General features: G+C 38.9%; 1 protein-coding gene across 6 annotated transcripts in view; it reads right to left on the bottom strand.

Moving 5' to 3' along the window:
* Positions 1 to 18,506, bottom strand: part of nrxn2b (neurexin 2b) — a 707,860-nt gene that overhangs the window by 619,407 nt on the left and 69,947 nt on the right. For all 6 annotated transcript variants that reach the window (XM_085267412.1, XM_085267417.1, XM_085267416.1 and 3 more), the window contains exon 2: positions 16,998 to 18,392. In XM_085267412.1, coding sequence (XP_085123538.1) covers positions 16,998 to 17,709 — 712 coding nt within the window. In that variant the 5' untranslated portion in view covers positions 17,710 to 18,392. The remainder of the gene's footprint in view (positions 1 to 16,997; positions 18,393 to 18,506) is intronic.

Raw genomic sequence — 18,506 nt, 5'->3', positions numbered from 1 at the left:
AAACTATAACTTTAATCTCAGCCAAACAGATTTACTCAGGAACAAATAAAATACTGAAAAAAGCCAAACAATAACATTTTTAAGTTATCTAAGTGACTTATATATGTTTAACCTGAGTAGCAAAAGACGGCGGTGGGTTTGAAAACGATTTGCCGGGTGTCCGGTGTTCTCACGGGCTCTAGTGACCTAGCCCCCGGCTAGCTATTGAGCTAGTGGGTAACAGACGTCTCCGAAAACGTCGGAGCGCTTTTGAACATATGTGGTGTCTTGATAAACTGAGCAGATATTTGAAGTTTACACAGCTACATTCTCGCCTGAAAATATGTTAAACGTTTATTTTGTGACCCAGAAAGAATAATAAGACTAATATTAATACTAACTAGCTGCCGCCATTGTTGGAAACTGAGCTGTCCTGCGCTATGAATTTTGGGACACAGCTGCTTCTTCTTCTTCTTCGTCTTCGGGGTTTAACAGCAGCTGGCATCCTTGTATATGCCGTGCTGCCATCTTCTGCTTCAGTCTGTTATTACACTCTTAAATCCTGCTACTTATTCCTGCGTCTTTTGTGATCTTACAAAGCTTCAAACGACGCGTCGACTATTAAATCAGTCGTCGACAATTTTGATAGTCGACGTAATCGTGACTAGTCGACTAATCGTGGCAGCCCTAATACATAGGCAGAGGAGTAAAACAACACAGGGAGACACTCCTTCTGCACCTTTGCTGTCCCTTTTATTTTGTTATTATTTTCATGCCATCTGTCAGCCACAACGCAGAATTCACACTAAAGGCTTCAAACTGAGAGCCGCACTCTCCACATATATCCTCAGTTTTCTGCATCTCCATAGACACACATGCTGGAAAGATAGTGTGCTACCCCACGGCATCGACAATGTGAGCCTCAAGCTGTTCCACTTTCCTTGACAAATATCACCTCAGGTAATTCATCAGAAACATAAGCCCATTCTTAAATCTTAAAATGACTCTACCACCAACATACTGTCTTAAAGCATATTTCTGTCCAACAAGCAGCCAAGTAGTCAACGTGTCATTCTAATTACAGCTAAAAGGTCATGGATACAGACTCAACTTAACCCTTGTATCCTTTTCTGTGTTTTGTAATTAATAAACCTTCAAGTAAAATACATTTTGTGTTGCTAGGACAGTATGCTCAAGCTTGTTCATGTTTTTTATCACTGTGTCAGTTAAGCACTGCCCTGTAGCCTTCAACGTTCAGGAAGTAAGCCAGACTCGTCAAGTTGCTGCAAAGACAAAAGCAAAATTCAATTTTGTGCAAGGATTTTTAGATTTATAATTCATGTGCTGTTCTAGAACCAGAACAATTTTATCATACTATCACAGTTCCTCAGTAAGCACAATTATTCTATTAAACGCTCCTCGTGTCAAACTGAAAGAAGCTTAAAATAGAATTTAAAAAAGTCAAGTTTTATTCTCTGTGTTATGAAGTCTGATTCTGTGCTGATGAGCCACAGGTAACAACAGCTTGCAACTTGAGTGACGGCATTACAGCAGCAGGCACATCAGCAATCAGACTTCATTTCCGAGTAATTTGGTGTTGCCGGAGCTGTATTAACTCCATAGGCGGTCCCGTCTGTTTGGAAGGCTAAATTAATAAATAAATGTCATAGACCTGGTCCAGATCACAAGAGATCTATAAAGTAATCACGAATGTCACCCTACTTATGCAGAAATCCAAACTGATGGCACCTTAGTTCATTTAGGTGGTCTCAAAAGGCCAATTGAGGTCCCATGTGTTGTGATCAAGGCCTCTATTTCACATGTGTGTGTGCAGTGCAGGGTAATTTGCACCTGTATTTACACTCACATGCTCAGTTGTGGCTATGAGATAGCATCAGAACTTTCTGTCCCACTTATATCAATATTGTCATATTCTTTGGCTTGTTTAGAAGGGAGATTACAGGGTTTATTATAAGACCAACTGGCAGGTGTTTGATTGGAGTTCAAAGGGGGTGGGGGAGTGGGGGAATAGTAAAGGGGAGCCCATGGTCTCTGTTAACAGGAAAGTCTTCTGAGTCTTGCTTTGGTCCAAACACTCATCTATACTTTCACACCCTTTTTACCATGGCCATTTTCCCAAAGCCTTCCCTGCCTCACCATGTTTCTGACTGAATGCACAAACAAGATGTCCAGGACAGAGCCACAGGGGGTCATCTGATACATGTAGTTGAAAGGATTTCTTATCAGCGACAACACAGTGCAAAATTATTTTCACCAGCAGCCTAAGGTTACAAAACAAAGGCGGCTGACTGAGACTATGAGTATTCAGCTTTATCAGTATTTTTTTTAGTCTCTCTCTTGATCGTTCAACACATGAGTACAATAAATCAAGCTTGTGTTTGGTTTCTTAAGTTTTTAGTGCGGTGGACCCCAAGAAAGCACAACCTGACAATACATCAAGCTGCTGTGCCACAATAACAAGAACGATGAACACAACAAAGTCCTTTCAGAAAGGACCAGAAATGAATGTTGATAAATGATTTAATGAAACATTAATGGAAAATATATGATGATTATGTGTAGGTAAGTGTGACAGGTAAGTGTGTACTTCTCTTGGTGGGGAATTTGATGGGGGGAAAAACGTGAATCTTCTTCTTCCAGTGTAAAAACTGGAAGAAGTAAAATGCATAGAGAGTGGAATCAGCAACTGTATTAGAATACAAGATAGTGCTGAAGTGGTTCTGGACAGTAATAAATATTGAAAGGACAAACTATAACTCATATGAACATCAAGTTAATGATATAAAGTCAAAATTATCAACAGTAGAAGTGGATATGAGACAGAAATTATTCACTATCAATGGCCTATGGCGTTCTTTGATTCCATGACCAAAATCTATCAAATAAAGTTGTAATAAACAATATTACTCGAGTTTAACTCAATACTAAATATGACCTGAAATTAAAAGGAATCAATTATTGCAAATGTAAATTTTTCATGTAAATGATCCTGTCTTCCAAATTATTAAATACGTGGTTTTGAATCCTTGTTCCATTTTCAGATCAAAATTATATGAAGAGAGCTTTAAATTGATAATTACTTTGTTGTATTGCACTCCTGTTATTGCTGAGTGTGAAGTCAACAGCAGCAAATAATCACAGTGGCATATTAAGATATATAGCTTATATTTTAGAAAAAACTATTTGAAGTCTTAAATTACTGTAATACTTGTAAAACTAGTACCACAACGCAACTAATACATGCATTCATTCCTACTACTATAAAAAAGAGAAAGGAAAGAAAAAATGTATTTTAAGTTGGCAAACAGTATCTTTCAGATTACATAGGGCTGGGCGATAGGGCCTAAAATTCATATCGGGATATAATTTGAAGCCGTTAAAAACGGTCTAAATTCTTTCATCTTTAATTAAATCATCAGCGTTGCTGCTTTATCGGGTGTAACAATTAAGTTTTACATCCATGCATCCATGAAAACAGAATTTATTAAATTTAACGGAGTTAGAAGTTAACAGGAAGTTAGCTCGCTAGTTTCCACCTAAACATTTCATACCATGTTCTGACTGAGAGATTTTTGAAACTAATTAAAACGCACAGCTCTGGTACCACTTCGAACATAAATGAAGACAGAAAACTAAACAGCAGTGGCATTTGCAGGGTTACTGAAGATGGACTGCCTGGTATATAATGTTGTGCTACGTGATTGCTAGCGACACAGCTATGTTAGCATAACATTAGCACAGTGAAGCTGGAGGATGAACGGATGAGCCAACATTTTTTCCACTCGATAAAAGTTAACGTGAGGGATTCTGGTGGTTAGAGACAAATGCAATCGCATAGCAGGATGCTATAAACAGGCCAAACTTCAGTCAGGAGAACAACTGAGATTATTCATCCACAATACGAGGTTAGTTATTAATATACTGCAACAACAAGGGAACAGAACAGCTGCGAGAGAATTCAACATTAATGAATCAATGTTACGTTAAGTGGAGGAAGCGCAGTTTTTGGCTTTCCCCATATTTCAAAAGTGCTTCATCTCTTTGCTATGACTGTAGCCCGCCATAATTGGCAGATGATAATGGTTTTAGCCGCTGCGATGCTTTCGACCAAAACAGGCGCAGCTTGATGACATCATCAACATGCGCTATCGCGATAGAGCGATATAGTCAAAATCTCTATCGTTGGCCAAATTTATATCGTTTCTATCGTATATCGTTTATATCGCCCATCCCTAAGTTTACAAATGACAAATTGCAGAGACACAACATATCTGACTGAGTGGATGCAGGTACTTCTTTTCTAGATTCTTCAGCCTCTGGGAAGCTGTTAATTAACAGTTTACACAAAGACAGGAGACCTTAAAGCTGGAAAAAAAGAAAGAAAATCAAGCCTAATTGCATAAAGCTTTGCCCCAAGTACTCAAAAATCTATGCTTATGAAATTTAAAGCAATTGATATGAGTACATTAGGATAACAATACTGGATAATCAACACAGTAAAACAAGTTATTGATTTGCTTTGTTGTTGTGTTAGAGAAGCAGCCTGAATGTACTGCACAGTGAATAATGCTCAATTTGACCCGATATAAACACAATTTAAAATCAAATAAAGTTTTGCATATTATGGCTGTTTTATTTCTAAATGATGTACATCATGTTTGTATATCACATGTGGAAACTCAGTGCACTAAACAATTGTTTATTGCAGTAAGCCAAAAGCAAAGGTTACCTTCACAGAGACATTTTTTTTGTTTTGTTTTGTTTGGGTTCTACAGTTCTGTGATAATGGGGATGGATAGCAAGTGACAGGTGACAAGGGTGTGTGAGCCCGACTTCCCACTCAATTTTGTACTCGCACAGTGACAGCTGGGGTAGAGAGCAAGCTTTAATTGCATGTGATGGACAATCATACTGGCAGGGACCTTCAAACCAGTAGAGGATCACTGGGAAAAGGGCAAAGAAAAAAGTGGGCTGGAAACATCAGAGTGGCATCCTCCCTGAAAACCATTCGCCTGATTGCACCCACCCCATATACATCTACCACCCCACTGCATCATACAAGTCAAAACAAACATGAGCTGCGTGTGCACAACACTCACTGACTCCTTTGAGTCAGGCAACCTAACCTCACACTTTAATCCAGCTTGCTTGCTTAATGCTTGCTTTTTTGCTTCTGCAAGCAGAGGCAATCTGCATAAGGGAATTCATACGGTGCGCAAAATGGAAGGAATTAGGGGATTAGGGATTTAAGGAAATCTCTCATCTGGAGCAATTGTTACTACATTTTCCTTTTTTTCTCATTTTTAATCACCAAAGACAAATTAAACACTGGATCAGAATCAGTTATTGGACTGCAGACTGATATATGATGGTCCTTTGCTCAAAAAGGAAAAATAAAACATGAAAGCAAAATGTAAGAAGAGACCGTGGCAAGAGAGACTGAGATAAGCAACATCCTTCAAAGTAAAAGGAAGTGAGCTATATTAGGACCTTATGCCTAAATAGGGAAATTTTGCTTTGCTGTCCATTCAAGGAAGCTGGGAATCTATCAACCAAAGAATACAGGCCCAGGAGCATGTATCCTTTGAACTTGGGATTGCTCAACCAGGAAAATGGTTTTACACAGTTGAGTGTTGAAAAAAAACATGTGGATGAGTAGCAGAGACCGAAAAAAAGCACGGTTACACGGGTGGATGTGGCAGTAAAGAAAGCAAGATGGCAAGATTTCTGTTCATATAGCAATTATTAGGCATGGGGGAGAAATAAAGACAAAATAATAGTTTTCTTGTATTTTTCTACACAGTGACTGAAATTGTTCAACTGGAATACTTCATTTTATTAGCATCATCATGGCTTTACTCAAAATGTGACATGTGATTTCACATATACCTGCAGTCAAAGGTTGCATAATCAGGTTGTAGGTCTGTTTGGAACATCCAGTATGTACTACATCTTATTGTTTTTTGGGGTTTTTTTGCCATTTTGTAGTCCGCTTTCAATTATCAAATGTAGATGGAATTACTGTGCACTAAAAACACACCGAAGTGCAGCATATACAGAAGCTGTACTCGATCATCTTCTGTCTATCTTCTGGAAGATGATGAGGTGCCCCAAACTGCAAATGCAATTTCCTTAGCACATGAAGCATCCAGTGAACTATACTCTCTATCTGCACACAACCCATGATAATTGAGCGACAGCTTCTTTAGAATTAGTTGAATGCTTAATTAGTATGTATTACTACATGGTAAAAACTGTATTTATTATCTTTTGCCATGTTTTTCTAGTTGGATGCAACAAATTTTAGTTTGTTTTAGATTTGCATTCGCTACAAAGACCATGCACCATGGTGGATCAGCAATTAGTAGTAGCCCATACAGCTTCAGCATTCTAAAATATAAAAAGCATACAGTACTGTACTTGTTTGAGACATAACATTTTAACAACACAAGTATAGATAACCCCCCCTCCCAAAATGGTTTGTTCCAGCTTGGCTCTCCCCTACCCTGGCTCTTGCTGCGTTGCTGCCAGAGCGATGGTGGCTGAGACACAGCGGAGCAGAGGTGGAAGTGCCTGGCTTAAAACAGGACATATTAGCTGCATTTAACCTTCAGTTACCCTTTATATAGTTAGGTAGCAGTCAGACCATGTTTCTTTTTAGCTGAAAAACATTACATCCAGGTAACCTGCCGGGTTGAAAACGTGTTTCCCGACGATGTTTGCTACCCTACAATCTGTCCTGCTCTGTAGTAAAATCAGCGATATTTGACCGTCCTGTTGCTCCCATTGAAATGTATACAGCCTATTTAAAATCTAAAACTTAACATTGTCCGTAGCCTACTGTTGTTACCACTGTCCTGTTTGAAATGTAATGAGAGAAACTGGTTATTTTGTCATATGTGCATGTGCCGATATTGAACCTGAGGTACCAACTAGCTAACTGACTGGATGCCCATTAACCTTATAACTCCTGGTGTGTGTGTGTGTGTGTGTGTGTGTGTGTGTGTGTGTGTGTGTGTGTGTGTGCAGAGAGACAGCCAGGTTCATAATGGATATGAGGAAGTTTTTTTCAAAAAAAGGAGCCACATTCAGGTAAAAGTGTAAGAACAAATGATCCATCAATAAAGGATAATGTTGGATCAGTGTTTCAATATTTATATCTTTTATTAGATGTACATGTCGTTTGGTTATTTGCCTTTTGGTTGAAAGTACAATGAGAGACGACTTTTATTAGTGCTCTTAATAGTGTGTTTTTTAATCTAATTGAATACAATCTATTTGTGTATGATTGTCAGTCCAAAGAGGGAGAGAGGAAAGAGGGGAACATGAGGACAAAGTACAAGATCAGGAAGAACCAGGTAAGAAAACAGACAGGAAATAGTTAAAGCTGTTTGGTCAAAGCTGCTATACAGCATCTGCAAAACAAACTGGGTTGTCAGCCCTGGCACTGCATTACCATATTGAACTTCAGTCAGAGGAAGTCACGGTTGCCAAAAACTTTTTGAAGCTCAAGAGAGAGGCTGGTGCCATCCCAGATATGTTAACATTGTACAATCTTCTGGATAATCAGATCTTCCCCACACTGAAAACTATTATTCAGGTTGCCCTAACAAACCCAGTTAGCAGCTGTAGCTGTGAAAGGTCTTTTAGTGTTTTGAGTCAGCTCCATACCTGGCTGAGAAGGACCATGGGTCAAAGCAGACTCCAGCACCTGGCTGTGATGTCAGAAAGAGATGCTTGAGAGACTTGACCACCAAAATGTGATAGATTTACCAACCTCAAGGTGAGGCGACATAGGTTAAAAGAAAAGGAAAAATCTGCAGAGCCATATTAGTATCGGCAGTAAAGATCTTTTCATACATTGTATACATTGTACCAAAGGCCAAGGTGTCTCCATTTTTCAATTTTTTAATAATATTTTGTACATTTCAAGGACTCTTCTATTGTTGGAGTGTATTTTTATGTGTCTGTATTGTATTATACATACACTTTAAAAGTGAATCTCTGTCCAAAAAATGCACTCAGTTTACTTTTTACTCACTATGAGCATCATTCATTATTCTCCTGCAGTAATTAAGGTTAGGATATGTATTTTTTTTTTCAAATTCCAATCCATTCTTCTTTGGCAGCATTTAAATAACCTTTATCAGATTTGATGTTTTTGTTACAGACTTTTCAAAAAAAGTGTTTTGCTTTTCTTTCACAAATGTGGAGATTAAATTGTGTTAAAATGTACAAAACAGTGATGTCATGTTTTGTGACGAGGACCCAGGCACAGAGAGACTTTATGAATTTAAGAATCTTATGATTTAATAAAGAAATTTGCAGACTTGCACAGAGAGGGTAAAATTATGATGACTGATAATGGAAATGAAGACAACAGACGATGAGGACAGGGAGGAACAGGGGTTTAAATGCACCAAGGAGACAGTCAGAGGGAACTTGGGACAACTGGAGACATTTAAGGATGCAGGGACTGACAGACGGGGAAGAAGTCTCATGGTGATGAGTAAAGTTTACCTTGCCTGGATGGGCAGCTCTCTGGGTGCTCAGCACCCCCAAAGCTCTGATCCTAGAATCCCCCCTGAGCCCACACCTGTCCCACATCATGTTTCATGTTTCAATAGTTTTAGTAACCAATCAGAAAACAGCTCATAAATTCTTTCCACCACAGAAGTCTACACAATGTGTTTGTGGTCTGCTTTTGTGCAGAAAAAAGGCACAAGTATGTAGACTCTACAAGCTTGCAAGGGAAAAAAAACCCTAAAATGTCTCAAGACATTCTTGAGTCCTTTGCATGTTTTTCCCATCCGGTTAGTAGAGCCATTATTTTTTAGGAATTTGTAATGGTAGATTACCATTTGATTTACCTTCCTTTCTCCTTTTCATGAAGGTAAGGTTTTATAATTTGATTCGTTAATTGTAATTTGGTCATCTTTATTATATTTCCCAGATAAATTTGTTTGCTTGTTATTTTGGCCTCCGCATGGCCAAAAGATTCACCATAGCTCTATCAATTTGAAAATAAGTCTTGGGACCCTGGAATGACAGGTCAATTTATCAGATATTTTTAAATAAGTCCACATTAACAATCTTCTTCTGAAATTGCAGCCATTTTGGAAAATTGACACTGTAATTAGGAAACTTTGTTTTACTAAATCTAAAAGCAATACAACTCAATATAAAATACATGAAAGTATTTCTAGAATCTAACCTGTCCATATCGCAATAACAAGACAAAGTAAAATTACAAAGTGGAGGGGAGGAAGTCAGATACAATCATAGCGACTGCTGCTCTGCAAAGACCTTGTCCCGACAGTGCACAGCAGCAGCAGAAACAGCAGAGAGGCAACAGAGCAGCTTTGATAAACACCAACAAAATCTCAGCAATCAAATCCAGTGGAGACTTGAAGCATGTACTGCTTCATTTCACCTTATCAGTCTTGTTGGTTTGGTGTAGGCCTAAGTTTAGTCAGCCTCTGTTGTTACAGCTAGACATGTACCTGATAAGGTTATCTATGGAACCTCTTCAAGCGACCTTACAGGGTACAGCCCTCTCATTAGCACTATACTTATTTATGTATACAGGACAAGATAATTGGGATATCAATTATCAGTCAGTGAGCCCCCACCATCCCAACCACACTCACTCCCCCTCATCCCTCTGTGTGTGCCAGTGGGAGGCACAATTATCACCATGATGTATGACTCTCTTTCATGTCCTCTGCTCTTTGCTCCAGGCTCATTGTGTCACCATCCAAACACAACTTTTACCTTAGAATTCAAGGTCTAAACATGCTCAGCTCTTAACTGTGATTTTTTTAATTAATCCTTCCTGTATTGTATACAGCATATAGAATGGTGTGAGATCTGAATGCAGTACAATATAATATGTAATACAACTGGAATATAGAATTATTGATCAAACACACCAATATATATATATCCTACGTACCTTAAATGTCGATCCTAAACGACAAAAATTACAGGTTAGATGTGTATTTTTTGGTCATTATCACTAGTCATACCGACATTGATTGGGCTTAATATTGTTACAGTGGTACAGAAAAGATATTCAGAATAACATTAACCATACATGTCTGTGTCATATATGAGCAAAGTGAAAAGGCTTTGTTGTTTCACTTCACAATATTCACATATTTAGTTTTTACGTTAGGTTACACCAAATAATTGTCCGAAAAAGTATAGAAGTAGGGGAAAACCTTTAAATAATGGCATTGTGCATATACTATTCTGAGTAGTGCTCCTCCAAATTGACTGTTAGTAAATCTTGAGTGGATGTACATGTTTTAATTGGTCTTATTCACACTGGTTGTATGGATACACACTCACTTTATGTATGTACGGATACACTCTGTTTTGCCTTTGAAGTAACATCACTGACCGTTTTCACCCAATCACTGAAAATATACTTGAATGACCAAACACAGGTTAATAGGTATAGGTAACAATATCTCGATTGTTGAGTTTTTCTTGATAGCTTAAAATTTCTTTAGGGGGAAGAAAATGTATGTTCTGCCTTTTATAACTTAAACTGAATATTACGGTTGTAAACTGCCCTAGTGGTTGCTTTGTAATATGGGTTTGACTACTTTGGGAAAGAAAAAATGAAAACGTGAAAAAATCAAAGATGGCGGAAAGTGATACCGTAATGTTATCGTTCTAAGCTGATACGGACCTTAAAATGTTGTTGCCTTGGACAAGATATGTCTGTAAGTCTGAGTGACAGTAAAATAATTATCATCTTTTGTTTTGTGTAAAAATGGTACGATAATTTGTACATTGAAAGTTTTATCTTGTTAGCTTGCAGTAAGAGTGTAACAAGCTAGTTTACAATGTTAGTTAGCTAATACAGTATCTTGTACTTTCAGATTTACGATGGTCAAAGAGAAGGCAATGGTCAGAGGCCATTCTTCAATAAATCAGCGCAAAAAGGAAAATAAGTCTGGTTATTGAAGCATGTTATCTCGCTGTCTAGCTGGTGAAACTAAGAAACTCAGGGGAAGGACAGCACAATGTACAAAAAATAAAGAAATGAATAAATGGAGAGATATCTTTTCACCACAGGTCTGATGACTTTATCACAAACAATGTTTTCTTAGTAAAGTCAAAAGTTTAGAGAAACTCATAAATGTTTTGAGTCAAACTATTTTGACTTTTCAGGCCGCTTTCCCTTTCTTTCAGTGTACAAGACTTTCACCTTTTTCTCAGAATGTAATTTAAGACAAAAAACAACATGTTTACGTGGTAGATAAATTAAAATGTCAAGTTCATGGGTGTTGCAGCGTTGAGATGTTGACTCCTTATCTTTCATTGCAACAGCTGATAAAGCAGATTATTCTGGCTTGTTGGGGAAAACCACATCTGATGGTACAGTGTTAAAACATCTCCTCGGGCTATAAAAAGGACAGCGTGTGTTTCAAGCTTACTCTTTGACTTCCTAACCACAGCTCTCTCTCTCTCTCTCTCTTCCTCACCCTGCAGCTAGAGGCTCGCCTGAGGTCACAGCTTGCGTTAAGATGGGGGTATGCAGGGTCCAGGCACGTTAACTGTGGTGCTTCTCAGAGACTCAGGTTTCTGCTTTAATCCAACATGTATAATAAAAAGTGATGATGGAGGTAAATTAGAGTCCAGAGAGCAGTAATAATCTAAGCAGCTGTTTTTCAACAATTTTCTATTTGGCACTTCCAAATAGAGACATGTGGACATAGAGTGGTATATACACATGCTGTGTATAGTTGACTACCAAAAACGGCTAACATCCGATTTTGCGTGATGTTAAATATCATTTCTTGTCAGAGGCTAATAAAACAACAACATATGGCCGAATTTTGTAGCATTTTCACATCAAAATCTCATCCTTCTCCAGTGAAACCAACAAACTTTTGCCAACTTTTGCCTAATCTACACAATCTGACTTACAGAGGCAGCACATTAGCAGAGTTAACATAGTCCTTCTTTGGTATATTTAACTGGCATTCAAGTGCAGTACTGTAGGGAGGCCATGAACATTTGAGCTACAAGGATCCACATGAAAATTCAAAACTGCTTCAGGATGCCAGTGTAAAATTCCACGTCACATTATCTAGCCTGCTGTACATACCTGCTGCAAAAACAAGCAATGTGTTTCCATTAGTGGGACATCTGAGGAACCCCTATCTGGCACATTTGCAACAAAGATCAATAATTTCCATATTCCTGTACTATTTACAGGCTTGATCTTATTCTGAAGTCCAGTTTGTTCCAAGAAGGAAGAATCTTATGAAGAATGTATGCCATGCAGAATTCATTCCTTTTCAATGAATTCTAATGAGGGTTCTGACTATGGTCCATTTATAACAGGGGTGTCAAACTCAAATACACAGTGGGCCAAAATTCAAAACTGGAACAAAGTCGCGGGCTAACGTTAATATTTATTGAAATATATTTATTCCTCCAGATATAAGAATGAATCTTTTCTTATGGACTCAAACACATTTTGCTAAAAAACTGAATATGGAACAAGCAAAGCTTAATACTAAACAATGTATATATTAGCTGTATAATACCAGTAGGCCAGCTCTGATAGTAATTTGTTATGGCTTCGCGGGCCAAATGTAATTAGGCTGCGGGCCAAATTTGGCCCACGGGCCAGAGTTTGACACCTATGATTTATAAGTTCTAACAGCTTAAGTCTGTCAAGTTAGCTAGCAATTTTCACTCTATGTCAAACACCTTTCAAGTTAAGAGCAAATCCAGTCTCAGGGTAACCTGAAAACTCTTCAGATTTTGCTGTGTAAATTAATGGAACAACAATCATTTTCACAAAGTAATTTAACCTCTCATTACTGTGAGCTCAGCTTTTTTGCCCTACAACGCCATTTGAAGGTCAACACACGAACAAAGCCAAGGTCAGCACAGATTCTAAAACCAGTTTAATTACAACCCCAATGGTAAATTATAAAATACAATTATAGGAAGTGCAGTATATTTCTGTCCTTTATGTACTGCAAATAAAGCACAGAAATGTTTCAGCGTGTTTGTTAGCCCAGTCCTTAGTATTTAGCATTTAGTAAGCCATTTTTGAGGCAAAATGTGAATTTTTGCTTTGACATCAAGTCAATTAAAAAAAAAAAACGAGGCTGTTTTTTTATGATGTCCACCTTCATCCCTCATTCTGTCTGATCAACCTTAACCTGAACAATTTTCATGCAAATGAGTGAAAATACTAAAGTGCCAGACGTAGATGAAGGCAGCTAAGAGCTGTGTTAGATCACTGGTATTCAAATCAATGCAACAGGAGATACAGACTCTACAAAGCAGAGGAATAACATAAAACATACTGTGCTTAAGGGAATTGAAATGGCACAACCTTTCTGGATTACAAAACCTCAGCTGTCACATCTCATTTTCAGATTTTACAGATTGAACTTTAAACCAACATTCATCAAAGGATTCAAAAGTCTGGGCACGAATATTTTCGCAGTGAATTAGACCTGGATAATAAATGTTTTCACTTATTTGTTCACACTGCATTATTACAGGGTGTCAAAGTGTTAACACTGAATATTCAAATATCAATTTTTGCAAAATATTTGACAAGATATGACACTGCATATCATTGCAGTCATTGAGCTTTCTGACACTGCTCAAGAGTTCTTCTCTGTACTGGATACAATCACCAGTTGCTGGGGAAAAATGTGTATTCACCTGCTGGCTGGCAGTGGTTCTTTTTTTTTTTCACTGATTTTGCCTAGCAAGAGCCTTGCTAGGCAAAATCAGTGAAAAAAAAAGTGATTACTGCAATTGTTAGCAGATTGTTATAACTAGCTTAGGTTTTTCATGTTTGCCTACAAGTACTCCCTTACTTCTAGCCAACTGGTAGTACAACTTGAAAAAGTGCAATGCAAACCACAAAAGGAAACATGGCACACTTTGCATGCACACTTTGCACTTTGAATCACCTTGTTGTTGAATTGTGCTATACAAATAAACTTGCCTTGCCTTGCCTTTTAAGTTCTACATCAGTGCTGCAGCCAACATGTTTCAAAAAGTGCAACTTTTATTTAAAGGCAGTCTCCAGTTTGAGTTGCACTTTTCAGCTTCAACACAGGTTGGAGAGTAGCTGGCTTGTGTTGACTTGTTGACTTGTCAATGGCATGGCATTACATAGCTGATAGATGAGAGATGATCTGCCCCTGGGCAATGCTGGACACATCGCAATCATCGGACGCGTTCATCTAATTTTTCTGATTGTTTTTGTCTCAGGTGAAGGAACATATTTCTTTTAGTTCAGAATTAGTTTCTATTCCTTTTACCAAATTTAGTGGTCTGTCAAATACCATACTTTGCAGAACTAAACCTGCCCAACCTTTAATACAACTATAGCGATAGAGCTGAAGCAATTCTTAGAGAAAAAGTTTAACAGTTAAGATGGTCTACAACAACACAAACAGCTTCATAATTAAAACGGTTTGCTTGTCAGATATCTATGTGACAAACAGTAACGGAAAACCTCACCCATAATGTTATCTTTGTTTTCTTTGCAGCCAATGCAAAACAGAAATGAACTAACTGTCTTAAATAATGTAGATCGCAATATTACATGTTTTAATATTGTGCAGAATCATTGCTGGCATCTTGTGCTGGTTATTTTATGTTCTGAGGATAATCAAAAAGCACATCACAGATCAACTAGACCAATAACTGTATTGCAAGTGCCATGTCTTATCATTAAAAAATTTCCCACGGATTGATACATTCATCCTCTCTAAGGAGAGCAGACAGCAGCTCCCTAAAATATCAAGAAAAAAAAGGAAAAAAATCTTTCCTTTGACACGGCCCCTTCACCACTGAGCTAACACAGTGAGACATGGATTTGTTAGTGCAGACATCTAAAGGGCCTTAAAACTGACTGAAAGTGAGAGTGAAAGACCTTTACATTCCCACCCACGTGTTAGATGAAAGGAGTAAATACACCGCTGCACTGGCAGTCAGCCATAATGACCCAATTTACGGTCCTCAAACCAAAGAACATCTCTGGAAATAAATTAAGCCTGAGCAAATTAAAAAATCTTCATGTTACGCTCCTCATTCTTGCTCTCTTCTCCATTTCTCACGACTGCAATCGCTCTCTCCACAAATTCCTTGTTCTGATTCTCTCCTCCTTACCTCAATCTCTATTCTCTCCCTCTATCTTACTCTCTCCATTTCAAAAGGACAAATGCTTCCTGCAATCACTGTAGCACTGCATTGGTATTCTGCTCTCAATTTAGCTAAGAGCAAGGCAGCAGTATCTACTTGCTGCAACCAAACAGCAATCTGACACAGGCCACAGAAACAGAAAGCGAGAAAAGTCTTGAAGAATTGAAGGAACCGTGAAATATGAGAGGGAGACTGGAAGGAAGAGACAGACCGACTTATACGGCTGTCCAGCAGTGACATCATTTGCTGTGCTATAGGGTCACTAAAGAGCAAAAGCTCATCTGCATTAATTAAAGGCTTCTGTTCGGCTTTTTGCAGAGAACAAAAGCAGCACAGTAGAGCTTTTTAAGCTATCTGAGACCGCTCCAAACTTACACTAACCCTACATCAAAATAAATCAAAAGCTTTGATCTAACATGCAAATTTTATTCTTATTACTTCAGATCTATCAAAAGCTGGACTCGAGTAAAACATTTTGTTTGGGTTGATTTCCTTTTTCAGCACCGTCAAAGCTTATCTGCGAGCGCCACAAAAGTCTAAAGCATCAAACAACTGTCACATAACTTGGCAAAACAGTTATCGACCTTTTCAACATGCTGTAATTACGAGTGATTTCATCATGCAGGACCAGGTAGAAACTACTAAGTCAAATGATTATTTTAAAGGTTACAAAGCAATAATAGACCATAGTGATAACGGTAGTGAAGACCACTCATCCTGCATTACAGGTGATCAAGATACAAAATAAGTTCTGATGGCTGCATAGAGAGTGAGAGAATTCCCAAGCAAGGTGTAGAGATGCAGACAGGATGAAAGAAATAGGGCAGAGATAAGTGAAGGGGGAGGGATGTCAGGAGTAGGAAGTGCTGACAGCGGGTAAAGGTGAAAGAGAGATAAGTTGAGTAAGGGAGCAAATTCGAGAGAGACATGGAGGGGAGAGGGGTGACGAGAGGTGGAAAGTCCAGATAGACTTGAGAAGAGGTGGTAGGAGGTGAATGAAAGATATGCTGAGAAAAAGACATGGAAGAATGTGAAGGAGAAGAAAAAACATAGATATGGAAATGGGATGTGTCAGTGAAGGAGGGAGCCAGAGGTTTAAAACAGAACTGAATTTGACATGAGTTGACAGCATATGAGCATATCCCAAGAGCAAATGAAAGCAAGAGCAGCAGAGACAACAGGCTTGGGAAGGAAGGAAGGAAGGAAGGACGGAAGGAAGGACGGAAGGAAGAAAGAAAGAAAGAAAGAAAGAAAGAAAGAAAGAAAGAAAGAAAGAAAGAAAGAAAGAAAGAAAGAAAGAAAGAAGTAAATTCACTAAAAAACAGACGAGAAGAAAGCCAGCTGAAATAGCAGACCTTCAATGTGTGATCTTAAACATGAAATATTCAGCAGCTTTGATGTTAAATATTGTTTCTGAATAAGTCCCTGCTGAAATCAAAGCTGCACCTGTGCCATGTCTGCAACTCTTGTATGACTCACATAATCCCTAAAAAGAGTGATCTTCTTCAGCAGTTCAATCTTTAAATGAGGTTCTTAAAATACTGAATGAGAGAACACTGAAAGATCATGCACACTTTAAGTAGTCTATTCACAAAGTTCCACACCCTCCTCCTTTTGAGCCCTCACTGCATCAGCACCTCCTTCATCAAACATTGTTAGAAGAGACTTTCGACAGCCTAAACAGTGAAATGAGGTCCCAGACCTCTCTGCAAGACTCTGACTTGAACTAACCGCAGATTTTGCACTGCAATTATAAAACAAAGACAAATACAAGAGTTATGATGGTGCCTTACCTTCCTTGCAGTACTTTCCTTTGAAGCGAGTGTGGGTGCAGTCACAGTGAACTTCTCCATACTGAATAGAACAAAACCCTCCATTGAAGCATGGGTTCTGTTTGGTGCAGAGGTACTCCAGGTCGCTCTGAATACCCTGGCTATTGAGCAAAGTAGGAGGCATCTCTCCCACCTTCAGATTGGAGATCAAGCCCTGGAAGAGTGGTTCATACTTCACTGTGCTGGATGTCAGTGCAGACAGTCGCACGTCAGGTGGTATCCCACCTACAAACAGGTCACTGACCACAGCCATTTCCCTCCTCTTTGACTTGACCTCTGCCACTTTTGTTTCCCCATCTACCATTAGCATGGTCTCACGGAAGTTGCGGGTAAGCAAGACCATGTGCCAGCGGTCGTCATTCACCCGTATCTCCATGTGTACGGTGGCTGGCTCTGCACAGTGGATGGCAAAGCGCAACTGGAGGCGCCCACCAGCAATCAACAGCTCCAAGAAGTCGCAATTACCGCCATCGTCCAGGTAGAGTACCAAGGCTTTGCTGATGTTGGTCTTGAGACTGAAGCTCAGCTCACCCACTGATCCAGCTTCCCAGCGCCCATAACGTGCCCACTGGCCAGGCGCCCCACTGAATTCCAACATATTCACTGTAGTGAGCAGGCTGAAGAGGGCCAGAGGCCACACGGGCAAATACAGGATTCTTAACCCCCTTGTCATGCTCAAAGTTCTGATGTGTCCCCCTTCTTTCTTAATGCTGTAGGTCTAATGAGCAACAGCTCTCTCTTCACTGAGGAAAAAAGACTGTAATATAAACAGGAATATAAACAAGAAGTATCATATAGTACTGAATTCGGTTATAAAAGTCAATGGGTAAGCAATCCTCACAGGTGCTCTACTACAATTTGCCTGACCAATAAGCACTTTTTTCTCCTCTCTCTAGTGTTAATTCTTCTCCTTATCCTGATTCTCTCCTTCGTCTCTCCATCAGTTGGTGCCTCTGGGACTGAGGAATAGGGGGAGAATAAAAGAGGGGGAATATGATAATTTCAACACAGTTGTTTCTTCAAAAGCCTCTTTGTCTATCCTGGACCAAAAATAGAATGTTCCTCTCTCAAATCCAGATCTCGGAGCAATTTCCAGGAAATTTGAGCTGCTGCCAGAAGCTTGGGGGTGGGGTGGGGGGAAGATTGTGATCTTTCTTCAGGAGGAGAGCAAGTAGAAGAAAATGAGCAAAAGAGGAAGGGAGCTTTATAGTAGACGGGTATCAGAGCCTGCTGGTGTCTGCTTGAGCATTTGATGTGCTCATCATTTTCAGTTTAATGCCATTCTTCTCCTTAAACTCACAGAACACAAAGATTTACGCAGGTATGGGTTCCATGACTGTGATGGGTGCTGGCAATCTGGGAGAAACAAGAAGAACAAAAAGACAGAACCGTCAGTTACATGCAAACACTTTACATTTCAAATTAGTTGGTAAGCAATTAGCCTGATAGCCTTAATAGATATTTGATATG

The sequence above is a fragment of the Mchenga conophoros genome, linkage group LG3 (assembly GCF_057382185.1).
Source record: "Mchenga conophoros isolate Kocher_MC1m ecotype Shallow Benthic linkage group LG3, M_conophoros_male_GT1.1, whole genome shotgun sequence".
NCBI lineage: Eukaryota > Metazoa > Chordata > Actinopteri > Cichliformes > Cichlidae > Mchenga > Mchenga conophoros.
This window is presented reverse-complemented; position numbering and strand designations above follow the sequence as displayed.